This window comes from Triticum dicoccoides, chromosome 6A (assembly GCF_002162155.2).
Source record: "Triticum dicoccoides isolate Atlit2015 ecotype Zavitan chromosome 6A, WEW_v2.0, whole genome shotgun sequence".
Classification (NCBI taxonomy): Eukaryota; Viridiplantae; Streptophyta; class Magnoliopsida; order Poales; family Poaceae; genus Triticum; species Triticum dicoccoides.
In genome coordinates this window covers 597740447-597751553 of record NC_041390.1, presented here as the reverse complement: position 1 = coordinate 597751553, position 11107 = coordinate 597740447, and the positions used below count along the sequence as shown (strand labels likewise).

Sequence of the window (11107 nt, the reverse complement as noted above, 5' to 3'; positions counted from 1 at the left end):
CTTGTTGGAAATGTGTTTGATCTTTTGTGTGCATCAACTTCTGGAGCAAGTTCTCAAAAAGAAAAAAAAATATGTCTTTGGTAGTAGCAGCAAGTTTTCATGAATGTGATGTACAGTACTATTTCTGGAGTAGCTTAGAACTTCTTTGTTATATAATCTTTTTAGTACGAGTAATTCAGAAAAAAAAAACCTAAAGAAAAGTAGTTCAGAAAAAAAAATACTGCCGAGGTAGGCAGGGGTCTTACTCATTTTCAGACTTTTTGCCAGATTCTTTCAATCTTGGGCCGAGGTTTGGTGACGATTGCAGAAAAGTGGGAAGGTTGGCATCATGGTCTGGGCTTTGAAAGTAAGAAAAGTGCTGGGCGCACTGATGTTGTAATCTGGCACTGGAGTCCAGGCCTTGTATGCACAAGGTCTATTTGTGGCCCAGTTGTGTGAGATGCCCATGTAACGCTGAGGCGTACTGGTGTGGGGCCGAGTGAGAAAAGGCGGAGCGTACTCGGATTCCCTGACTTTGGCATTCACGCATCGCACGCGAGGTGGTGCTGGCCGGCCGGTGTGTCAGCGTCGCTTTGCCAGTGCAGCAGCATTCATTGATGACGAAACTGGGCAACGCAAACAGATGCCGGTGGTCGGTGACAACTTTTTACCCCCAAACACATTCCGGATGCATGGAGAGAGTCAAAGTTTTGTACTGTAGTAACCTTCCTCCTCTTTGGTTCTCAGTAAATTGTGTTTTGTACTAACATAATGCTACTCCTGAAAACCAAGTAAAATGGCTTGCTAAACCAAAAGCCAAAAGCCAAGGAGCCTTTTTTCCCCTCCTCCTGAAAAACCAAAGGCCTCCTCTCGCTTTTCATCTTTTGGGACGGGTCTCAAGGAACACAAAAGCGTGCACGCTTCTTTTCATATCCCACCCCCAAAAATGCTCCCTCCCCCTGGTTTCACAAATCCGTGACGTCATCTCCCGCCTTCACAGGCTCCAAGCACAAAGCCAACTTCAACGCGTCGATCTATTTTGTTTGGGTGTAAGGGGATAAAAAACACGGCCCAACGTGCCGACACAAACGGATGGATGTCTGTTTTTGGCCACAGTTATGGCCCATATTTGGGTTTGGTTTGCGTCCTTGCGGGCACGCGGTGTGACGTCCTACCTTGGCCTGCCCATATGTGGCAGACCATCCTCCCTCCCAACAAGCACCACGCCCTCTTCGCCGTCGCTGCCGCCCATTTTTGGCCTCTGTGCCACCACCCAACTCCGTCCATTCACCGGTTGCGACTCGCCACCGCCCGTAAGGTATTCGGCTATTTGTCCGACTCAATCGAGGCACATCCCTCCGTCAAGTGAGGCACAATTTCATCATGGTGGGTAGGTATGATGATTTTTTATAACAACTTCATATGTTCATCATCGTCCGAAGAATCATTTTGACGAGGATGATGATGGTGTGATACCTGCTTTGGTTATCAATGAGCACATTGCTAGGCAACGACCAAGGTTTAAGGGATCGATCCCGAACCATGCTTCGGGTTTGAGTCATAACGGAGAGAGCGGCCAATGCCTACTCTACATGATTATTTAAAGTACAACGACCCATTATTCCCTCCCAAGGTTTTCCAGTGACGCTTTCGGATGACGAGACATATGTTCAACCGTATTATGGAGGGAGTGGTAGCTATGATGATTGCTTGAAATGCAAGTATGATGCCCCTGGAAATGTTGGCTTCTCCTCTTATGAGAAATGTATTGCGTCTGTTGGTATGCTTGCATATGGAATTCCCGATAAAATTGTGGATGAGTATGTCCGCATGAGTGAGTCCACATGCCTTGCATCATTGTACAAGTTCTGCAAATCTGTGGTTGCAGTGTTTGGCCCGAATACTTGAGAGAACTAAATGCTACGGATACAACCCGATTGTTAGCAATCAATGAATCGAGAGGCTTTTCTGGGGATGCTTGGAAGCATAGATTGTATGCATTGGAAGTGAAAGAATTGTTCATTTGATTGGTAGGGGTACAAGGGACATGTTAAAGCTTGCACGGTCATACTTGAAGTTGTGACATCAAAAGATATCTGGATTTGGCACTCTTTTTTCAGCATGACAAGTTCTTACAATGACATCAATGTACTTCAACGCTCTCTGGTGTTCACGAGTCTTTCGGAAGGCAAGTCCCTAGCGGTTAACTTTGAGATCAATGGTCATCAATACAACAAGGGATACTACTTAGCTGATGCTATCTATCTTCACTGGTCTACGATTGTCAAGACAATCTCCAATCCGTAGGAGAGAAGAGGGTCGGGTTTGCCAAAGAACAAGAGAGTGTTAGGAAGGATGTGGAGCGTGCTTTTGGTATGCTTCAATCTCAATGGGCTATTGTTCGACACCCTGCTAGAACATGGAGCAAACAAAAGATGTGAGAGGTAATGACTGCTTGTGTGATCATGCTTAACATGACTGTAGACGATGAGCGTGACAACAACCTCTTTGACCAAGGGGAGATTTCCAGGGTGAAAGCGTTGAGCCCGAGAGCGGCAACGTTTACACAGTTCATTCAATTTCACCAAAAGAATACGTGACTAGAGAACTCACTTCAAGTCCAAAACATGCAGCAACCAATAAATGTATCCGCTCTTCCATTTTTCAATGTAGTTCGCACAAATTTCAATTCATTTGGTTGTGAACCATGACATTTATTTATTATGATGTAAAACCGTGTGACTTGTTTGTTTAGTTATGTGTAATGTTTTATTTTTATTTGTTTGCCTAATTAACGCGTATAGAAATTTGGCGGAAAAAACGGTGAGCGAACCAAATGGATCGGTCGGTCGAACACACTGCCCAAAAATTCATTGATGAAGACATACGCCATTTCTATATATATTTTTTAAAACACCACATCTACAGCTGACCCAAATGGACAAAAATGGACCAAATCGGCATCAGCGTAACTAGGGCCCTGCCTGCACTGCCCACAGAGGATCCGGAGGGGAGGAGCGCGCACGGGCACGGCTACTGGTTGTTGGCGGGCGGGTAGCCCAAAACGAAAACGCCCCTCTCTGTCTTGCTGGCGGTCAAGCGTGAACGCCGTGAGTAGCCGTCCCGTCCCCCCGGGCGACAGCTACTACCGGTGCCAGAAAGCCAGCGCGTCACGTCACGGGCACGGCTGAAAGCCACCGTCAAGGACGCCAAGGAAACGGGAGTGGCTTCCAAGGCCACCGTTTTTCCTTTCTTTCTGCTAGTAGCACCAACAGCCCGCCCACGCCACGGCACAAGCACAGCCAGAAACCACAAGATAACGCGGCGCACGCGACCAAACCGCACCGAGGCAGAGAGAGCGAGAGATTGGGAGGAGCTCCGGCAGGCAGGCAGCAGGAAGTCGAGCCGAGGAGCCACCGGAGGTGAGCTGAGCTCCTGACCATTTCGTCCTTACTGACGCAGGATTTCGGTAGCTGATGTATATTTGCGCTCTTGTCTTGGGCTGCAGTGACCTGCCGGCCGGGGAGCATGGAGGAGCCGTCCATGGCCGACCCGCCGCGGATCTTCTGGAAGTCCAGGAGGAGGCCGTCGTCAGGTAGGGGTGCTCTGCTCCTTCTTGCTGCTTCAAATCCTTTGAGCAAACGTCTTCAACTCTTGAATCCATCCTGATTTGAACCGCTTCGTTTTAAAAAAGAAGAGGATATTGTTCCTTTACAAAGAAAGGAGCCTGTCCGTCCTTCAGCCATTCCCTCTTCTCTCCCACAACCGTATTGCCGGTTTCGCCAAATTTCAGTCCAGATCTCGGCAAAGGCTCCCCTCATGCTTTCTCTCTCTCTCTCTGCCTCTGCCTCTGCCTCTGCAAAAATTAGTGGCTTCTTCCTTTTTGTTCGTCGGTTCTTTCTAGGATGTTCATCCGTCTTCGCACGGCACCAGACCTGACGGCCTGAAACATTCCAGCAGTGAGATATTGCGTGAGGAAATGGATTGACAATTGCCACCTCACGTAGACGAATCACGAATATACAACTACCAATACGAGTAAGAAAATCGCAGTTTCCGCCCACACGTTAGTCACGCGGCTGCCCGGCGCAACTGATTCTTCGATGTATATTTATAATCAATTAATCAACGGCCTCGCGCAAGCAAGGTCGTTCAGAGCTTCAGACCTTGGTTAGTTTGGGGGTAATTTCTCACAAGGGGGGTGGGTGGGTGCTGTGCTGCTGTAGTGCCCCAATTGCCTAGCCTTGCTTGCCGTTGCCGGCAAGATCTCTGCGGGCCGGCAGCTGCAGCAGCTACCCAGTAGTGGTCGTGGTCGTGGTCGTGCGAATATGCTCGCGCCAAGAAACCGTATCCCTTTCAGTAATTTGCTGTTGTTGGGTTTCACTTTTCAGCCCCACTCCTCTGAATTCTATTAGTATTCTGTCTTGGGCAATGTTACGAGATGCTCTCCAGGAGCAGGGGAAGCTTGGCTGCGAGGGCAGCAGCCAACAAGGCTGTAATTTCTTCTCAGAAAAAGAGGGCTGCAGTTTTGGTAATACAACTACTAGATGACAGAGGGTGAATGTGATGGGCTGAGATATCTATGGCCTTAATTCTCTGACTTAGTAGATAATGCCGATTGTTTATTATGGCGCAACCCGAGGCTCGAGAGATGCGCGTGTTTCGTGACCACTCGCTTATTTTAGAGTTCATGTCAGAATGTTCAGTAGTAAATAAGTTAATCTAATGATGCTACTACTGACCAAATTACCGTGTCTGAACCTGCCAATGTTGACCAGTAAGCTACCGTGTAAGTAAATCAGTTTGCTCTTAGTGTGTAACCAATGAACAGATAAAAGGGTTAAATTGTTTCCACTATCCTCTCCAGAGCTTCTGAGAATATTCTTTCAGTAGATCTTGCAGGGAATTCCTTGTATTATACAGTATATGTGTTCTAAGCTGTAAGCTGTCCCTGTCTATCACAACCCTTTCTTGCTTTGCTTCCTTGTCAAGGAGAGGGCATACAGCTTGTTGAAGTACGCATCCATGTTCCAAATGGCAGCAAAACTCACTCTCACCTATCATCACTCTACCTGTCTACCAGTAATCCACTGAAAAAACTTCTAGCTGATCATATTCTAGTGCTAATGGCCATGTAAATAAACAAGAATCATTTTGGTCGTGTTGATATCAATGCAGATAGGTGGAGGGCGCGGGTCCCTTTACTAGTATTAAACAAGAATCATTTTTGGTTGTGTTTCCTTTTCAAGTTATTGATGTCAATGCACACCCATGATTGAAACCATATCTCCTTCAGTAACTTGCTGTTGTGCAATGACCTTTTCAGTCCTCTTACTCTGAATTCCACTAGTATTCTGTTTTGGGCGAGGCAGCGGAAAGGCTCTTCAGGAGGAGCAATAACAACGCGGCAATTTCTTAGGACGAAAGAAGAGGGTGACTGTGATAGACTGAGATATCTATGGTCCACATTGTCTTCGTATAATACCGATTGTTTACAGCATAATGTCAGGCTCGAGACAGGCGTGACCACTCACGTTTATTTGGAGTTGCTGTCAGAATGTTTACTTTAATTAGGCTGGTCTGATGATACTGACCAGATAAACTATTTCTGAACCTGCCAATGTTCATTGTTATTTATATAGCTTCACCATTCATGCCGAATGGTCTGAACCTGCCAATATTGACCGTGTTAGTAAATCACTGCTCCTAGTGTATAACTGATAAACGGATAAAAGGATAAATTGTTTCCACTTCTATCCTCTCCAGAGCTTCTGAGAATAGTCTGTTGATAGATCTTGCAGGGAATTGCTTGTATTATACAATATGTCTAAGCTGCCGCTGTCTATCCAAGTTCCAAATGGCAGCAAGACTCACTCTGACCAATTACTCCACCAGTTATCCACCAAAAAAACTTCCGGTTGATCATATTCTAATTCTAGTGCCAATGGTCATGTATGTCAGTCAGTATATGTATGCACTGCATTTTGCTAGGGTAAATGTACTAACTACTGACTTACTCAGTCTGACTTACCAATGTGTATGTTCCAGCCAATGGCCGGAGCTTGCAAGCACAAGAACATAATAACGAGGCCGCTGCCACCGAAGAGGCAGCAGCGGACACTCTTCCGGCTCAAGGAGAAGCCATGAAGATTGATGACGCAAATGCAGCAAGCACTACCACAGAGGATGATGCTCATCAGGCAGATCCGATGGCTAACCTATCTGAGAAGCGAAAGGCGCTCTTTGAGCCCCTGGAGCCAATCAATGGCAAGCGCAGCGCTGACATGCTGCTTCCGCCACCGGACTTCGAGCCTACATCATATCCCAAGGGATGGCTGGTTGGTAAGAAGCGCAAGCTCGTCAATGTCGATGTCGTGGAGAGCATGAGGAGGATAGCGATCCTGGAAATGAACAGAAAGGTTCATGTTCTTGCTAATTATTTGCCAGCATATGCTAGCGTAATATCATGCTGGATATATGCCATACTGTTTTCTGTGGTAATTGCATCCATGATCAAGGCCTGAAATCAAGCATGAAACACTAACTTTACCATTAACTTATGATGACCCGTGCATTGTTCTAGTGCAGCTAAGGTAATTAGGCATTTTTGTTATTGTTGCCAAATCTGCATCATAGGTTGATACATATTATCATGTAAAATATCTCGCAAATTGGCATGGCAGGACCGTGAAATCGGCGGGCTGAATGAACAACTAGAGGAGGACTCCCGCGTGCTGGAGCTTCTGCAGAAGCAGCTCACGGACGAGCGCAGGAAGCGGTCGGAGATCGAGAAGGAGAACTCCATGCTTCAAGAGCAGGTGACCATGCTGATGAACATGCTTGATGAAAACGAAGCCTTCGACGAGGAAGGAGAAGAGGCGCCACCACCCGACTCAATCGATTAAGCATTTCCGACAACTGCAGGTTCCCCTTTTTAAGAAAAGGCATCTGCAGCACGTCCGTCTTTGGGTGCCAATTTGAGAGTGTCCCGGAGGTTTCTATTGGTCTCTTGTGTAGAATTCAAATATTATTTCGTTTCATGGTTTGCATCGTGTAGGCGAAGGGTGCATGTTTTATTGTTCCTGTTCGTATCTAGGTTTGTTACAGATGTATGGAGACATTTGCGACGCATTTTATTTGAAATGCAAGTGTGTGTATATGGTATTACGATTATTTTGCCAGCCACTGCTATTTTTTTTTTCATATTTCGAAGTCGCCATGACATCTGATCTACAAATGTGATGCACTAGTGTCATAAACAAATGCCAAGATGACCCGGACATGCATTGACGAGTATCAGGGCTTCTCCAACGGTCCATATCACCCTTTACCATAACATGAAACTAGTAGGAGAACATTTGCTGGCAGGAGAAACAATCCAAACACACTTACCAAGGCCAAAGTAACAAGATGCGGCTAAAAGAAAGTAACGAGATGCAGTAGTTGAATGATCTTGGAGGGTTGGTATAACACTCTACCGGCGAAGCTGTTAATTTGTGGATACTTTGTGTGAAATTTTCCACATCGCTCCTCTTTGCAATAGCCTTAGTATCGGCCTGTTGGAGATGCCCTCACAGGCCAACAGAGAAAGTACTGAGAGAAATGTAGTAAGAACAGCGAAATGGGGATGCGCAAATTTCAGTTGTTGCCAAATGAGAGTCAGGTAAGTTACAGACAGGGGACCAAAACAAGTCTAAGAAGGCACAGCCGCACAGTTCCTCATGATTGAAACATTTCCAAATCCGGAGTTCTCTCAATCCTCTGCTATGTCGAACAACTCTGACATAGATGGTATGCGGGGGAGGTTCTCAAACAGACCCGCCGCCATGGACTCCTTTCTAGAGATGGCAGGCGGTCCTGCGCCGCCATCCACAGTTCTCCCCGCAGGCGCCCATTGTTCTTCGTCTTCGAAACAAAATCCGAGTTCCTCGGCAAAGGCATCATGACCTACTTCGCCTGCAGCAATGGTGTCATTGCGCTCAGGAACAGATACGGTGGATGGCACAGTGCCTTTCTCAAGCAAATTGCTAAGCGAGTCCACTCTTGCCAACAGATATCTCTCATCCGCGGACGGCGGGGCTTGTGTATCGCTTAAAAGGCTCTCAGCAATCTCCTGAAATTCTTTCGGCACCTTGGGGCTGGCACGATTACACAAATTGAGGTTCCTTTGTTCTTGAGCAACAATTTTTGCTTGGATATCTGAAGCTGCGGCACCTGTTAAAGGAAAATAATCTACAAGATTATAAGTGTGGCATGGAAGCCTGCCAGCTTCGGAACTTTGTCTGAAGAAGAAGGGGATGCTTACCTAAGTTCAATAGCTGATGATGCTTCACGCCATTCCTTTGCACCACTGAAGAAGAAGCATCATATGGTGACACATAATGTGTGAACATGGATGAAGGGCCGTCACTTTCATTTTGATTTCCAAATATGGAGCTTATGGTTCCAATAAATGGAGAATCTGACATGATAGTTGGTTGTTGGCTCAGCTCATTTAGTCGCTCATCACACTGAATAAGCTTTTCAAAATTTCTGCTCAACACACTCGAGGAGCAACGCAAAACATGCCTCCTGCATTTAGAGCATTTATAAAAGTTAATTTCAGCTCAACAAAGTAAATGATAAAGTTGAATAAAACAGAGACAACTAGCAGCAAGGTCTACCAAAAAAAAGCAATACAAAGTGCACAATACATCTACACCATAAATCACAGCGACAACTAATTGCAACTTTCATATTTCAAGACCGATCTTTAAGTGTTAATGTAGAACATTAAATAATGCACTAGAGCTTCACCTGCACATGATTGCTTGTCCACAAGTGAAATCTGGTGCCGCCAGCCATAATGTATGTTTTCTTGGTTGAGGATCGGTCTCTTGAAAGAAAATGGGTGGCCGAGACAACTTCAAAAAGATTGGAAACTCGTTTGAGACAATAATGATTGATAGGTACACAAACAAACAATAACAAAAAATCACAAGAACTAACCATCAGTTCCAAGGTGCCATCTCCCTCCTCAGGGCAAGTTGCCTTTATAGCAGTAATATCTAACCACTGGAGCTCTATCTTACTCTTAAGACCATCGTTCAAAACTTCCCAGACAAGCTTATGCTTTGCATAGTAGCATTTTGCAACCAAATCACCTTCGTACTGCGAGGTGTACTGTATAAAAGGAAAAAAAATATGTTTTGGTTAGGCAGTACTTGTGGAAAGCTTCTAAATACTTCTTACTCATAATAACATATATACTGAGTATAACACGAGGAAATTGCTTACCTCCCAATTACCAATTTTAAGAAAGTTTGCAGGAAAATTTGAAGCTTTTACTACATCTTTCTTTAACGGGGGCTTGGAAACAATATCTTTCACAGCAGAACGGCCCACGGTAGAGTTTTCCTTGGCAGAGTTTTCCTTGGTAGAGTATTCCTTTGAAAGACACGTACAAATAAGATCTACAAAAGATGGGCTCTTTTTCAACCGTAGACCCAGTGGGAGCGGTTCATTCATTATATTGACATACATGTCCTGCAAAACATCATGTCTCTACTCAGAATTAGGATCAATAAAAAGATATAGATTTCTATATAAATAAACAGATAATATTATTAATCAAACACTGTATAATTAGTTGGGGCGATAGAGATATTATTAATCAAAACCCGTCATATCATATTTTGCAAAGTTTGCATTGAATAATTAAACACATTTCTCTTCTATGCAGTAAATCAATCACCGAGAGAGTTTGTTCAATTGGATTGGAGCAAAAGGAGCATGCAAGTGATTTTAAGATTTTTACTCCATAGTTAAGATATCTAATTATGATCCTACGCAGTCAAATCTGAAATCGACAAACAACATCATGTAAAAGGCATAACATTAATTTCAATACTTAATGTTTTTTTCCTTCGGATGAGTTGCACTTCCTATTTGAATTCCTCAAATAAAAGACAATGGGTATAATTTGAATTCTACGCCAACGATAAAATCTTTCTGTCGTTATATTAATGTACTAAAACCCTGAACCACATCTACCTGCAGCAGAGGCAGAAGAAGAGGCGGTGGCTTCGTCGTCCTAAATTCCTCAAAAGAAAAAAATAACGCGTATAATTTAAATTCTACGCCAACAACAAAATCTTCGCGCCACCATATAAAATACTAAAACCCCCAACCCCATAGACCTACAGTTGAAGCAGAAGCGGGGTGGTTGCGCCGTCCTGAATTTCTCAAAAGGAAAAAATAATGGGTATAATTTGATTCTACGCCAACGACAAAATCTTCGTGCCACCATATAAAATACTAAAACCCCCAACCCCATCCACCTACAGCGGTGGCAGAAGCGGGGTGGCTGCGCCGTCCTGAATTCCTCAAAAAAAAAAAGGGTATAATTTGAATTCTACGCCAACAATAAAATCTTCACGCCACCATATTAATATTAAAAATACTAAAACCCCAAACCCCATCTACATGCAGTGGAAGCACAAGCAGTGTGGCTACGCCGCCCCGAATCCCTCAAAAGAAGAGAAATGGGTATAATTTAAATTTTACGCCAACAACAAAATCTTCGGGCCACCATAGTAAACTACTAAAACCCATCTACCTGCAGTGGAAGCGGAAGCTGAGATGGCTGCGCCGTCCTAACGCGCTTCTGAGTGTCGTCATTCCCGTCGCCTAACCCCTCCCCCTCCAGGGCGCCCGCCGGCGACGCACGAGGGGCAACAGTCTCCGTGTGGCTTGCACGCCGCTTCATCCGCGGCCGGCCCCGGGGCTGCACCATGCCGACGTCCCTAAAACCCTGAACCCTGGGGGAGGAAGGAGCAGGCCGGGATCGGATCAGATGGAAGAAAGGGATGGCGACGGCGGCGGAGGAGCGCGAAGGGGGCCTGGCGGCGGAACACGGCGCTGGATCCGGCGCTCCTGGTTATAATCTGGGACGCGGGGACGCGCGCGGCTAGGCTAGGCTGATGGGGCTCGTGAAGGTAGGTGAGGGACGGCGTGTCGCCGATCGGTTTCTTGCGCGTCGCCGCACGGAAAGGCCCGCACGCCCGGCGTGCGTCTCGGTCGGTTGCCACCTAGCTAGCTTGTTAAGTCTGCACGTCCCTAGTAGTTAGTTAGAAAGAAAAGCGCTAAC

The 11107-nt window shown here is 45.6% G+C and overlaps 2 protein-coding genes across 4 annotated transcripts; one reads left to right on the top strand and one right to left on the bottom strand.

The window, feature by feature from the left end:
- Nucleotides 1–3207: 3207 nt before the first annotated feature.
- Nucleotides 3208–7152, top strand: LOC119318286 (protein HEADING DATE REPRESSOR 1-like). Its single transcript, XM_037592811.1, has 4 exons — nucleotides 3208–3401; nucleotides 3488–3574; nucleotides 6028–6398; nucleotides 6663–7152. Exons 2-4 carry the CDS (start codon nucleotides 3508–3510, stop codon nucleotides 6882–6884), a joined length of 660 nt encoding a protein of 219 aa, XP_037448708.1. The 5' UTR covers nucleotides 3208–3401; nucleotides 3488–3507; the 3' UTR covers nucleotides 6885–7152.
- A 411-nt stretch (nucleotides 7153–7563) lies between these two features.
- LOC119314447 lies at nucleotides 7564–10872 on the bottom strand. Of its 3 annotated transcripts, none has more exons than XM_037589166.1 (6): nucleotides 10577–10872; nucleotides 9256–9522; nucleotides 8968–9141; nucleotides 8776–8882; nucleotides 8285–8550; nucleotides 7564–8211 (listed from the first exon to the last, which is right to left on the bottom strand). In XM_037589166.1, exons 1-6 carry the CDS (start codon nucleotides 10751–10753, stop codon nucleotides 7733–7735), a joined length of 1470 nt encoding a protein of 489 aa, XP_037445063.1. In that variant the 5' UTR covers nucleotides 10754–10872; the 3' UTR covers nucleotides 7564–7732. The 3 variants fall into 3 exon arrangements, with proteins under 3 accessions (XP_037445063.1, XP_037445065.1, XP_037445064.1); XM_037589168.1 differs by having other exon boundaries at nucleotides 9256–9504; nucleotides 10577–10871; XM_037589167.1 differs by having other exon boundaries at nucleotides 7564–8193; nucleotides 10577–10870.
- Nucleotides 10873–11107: the final 235 nt, after the last annotated feature.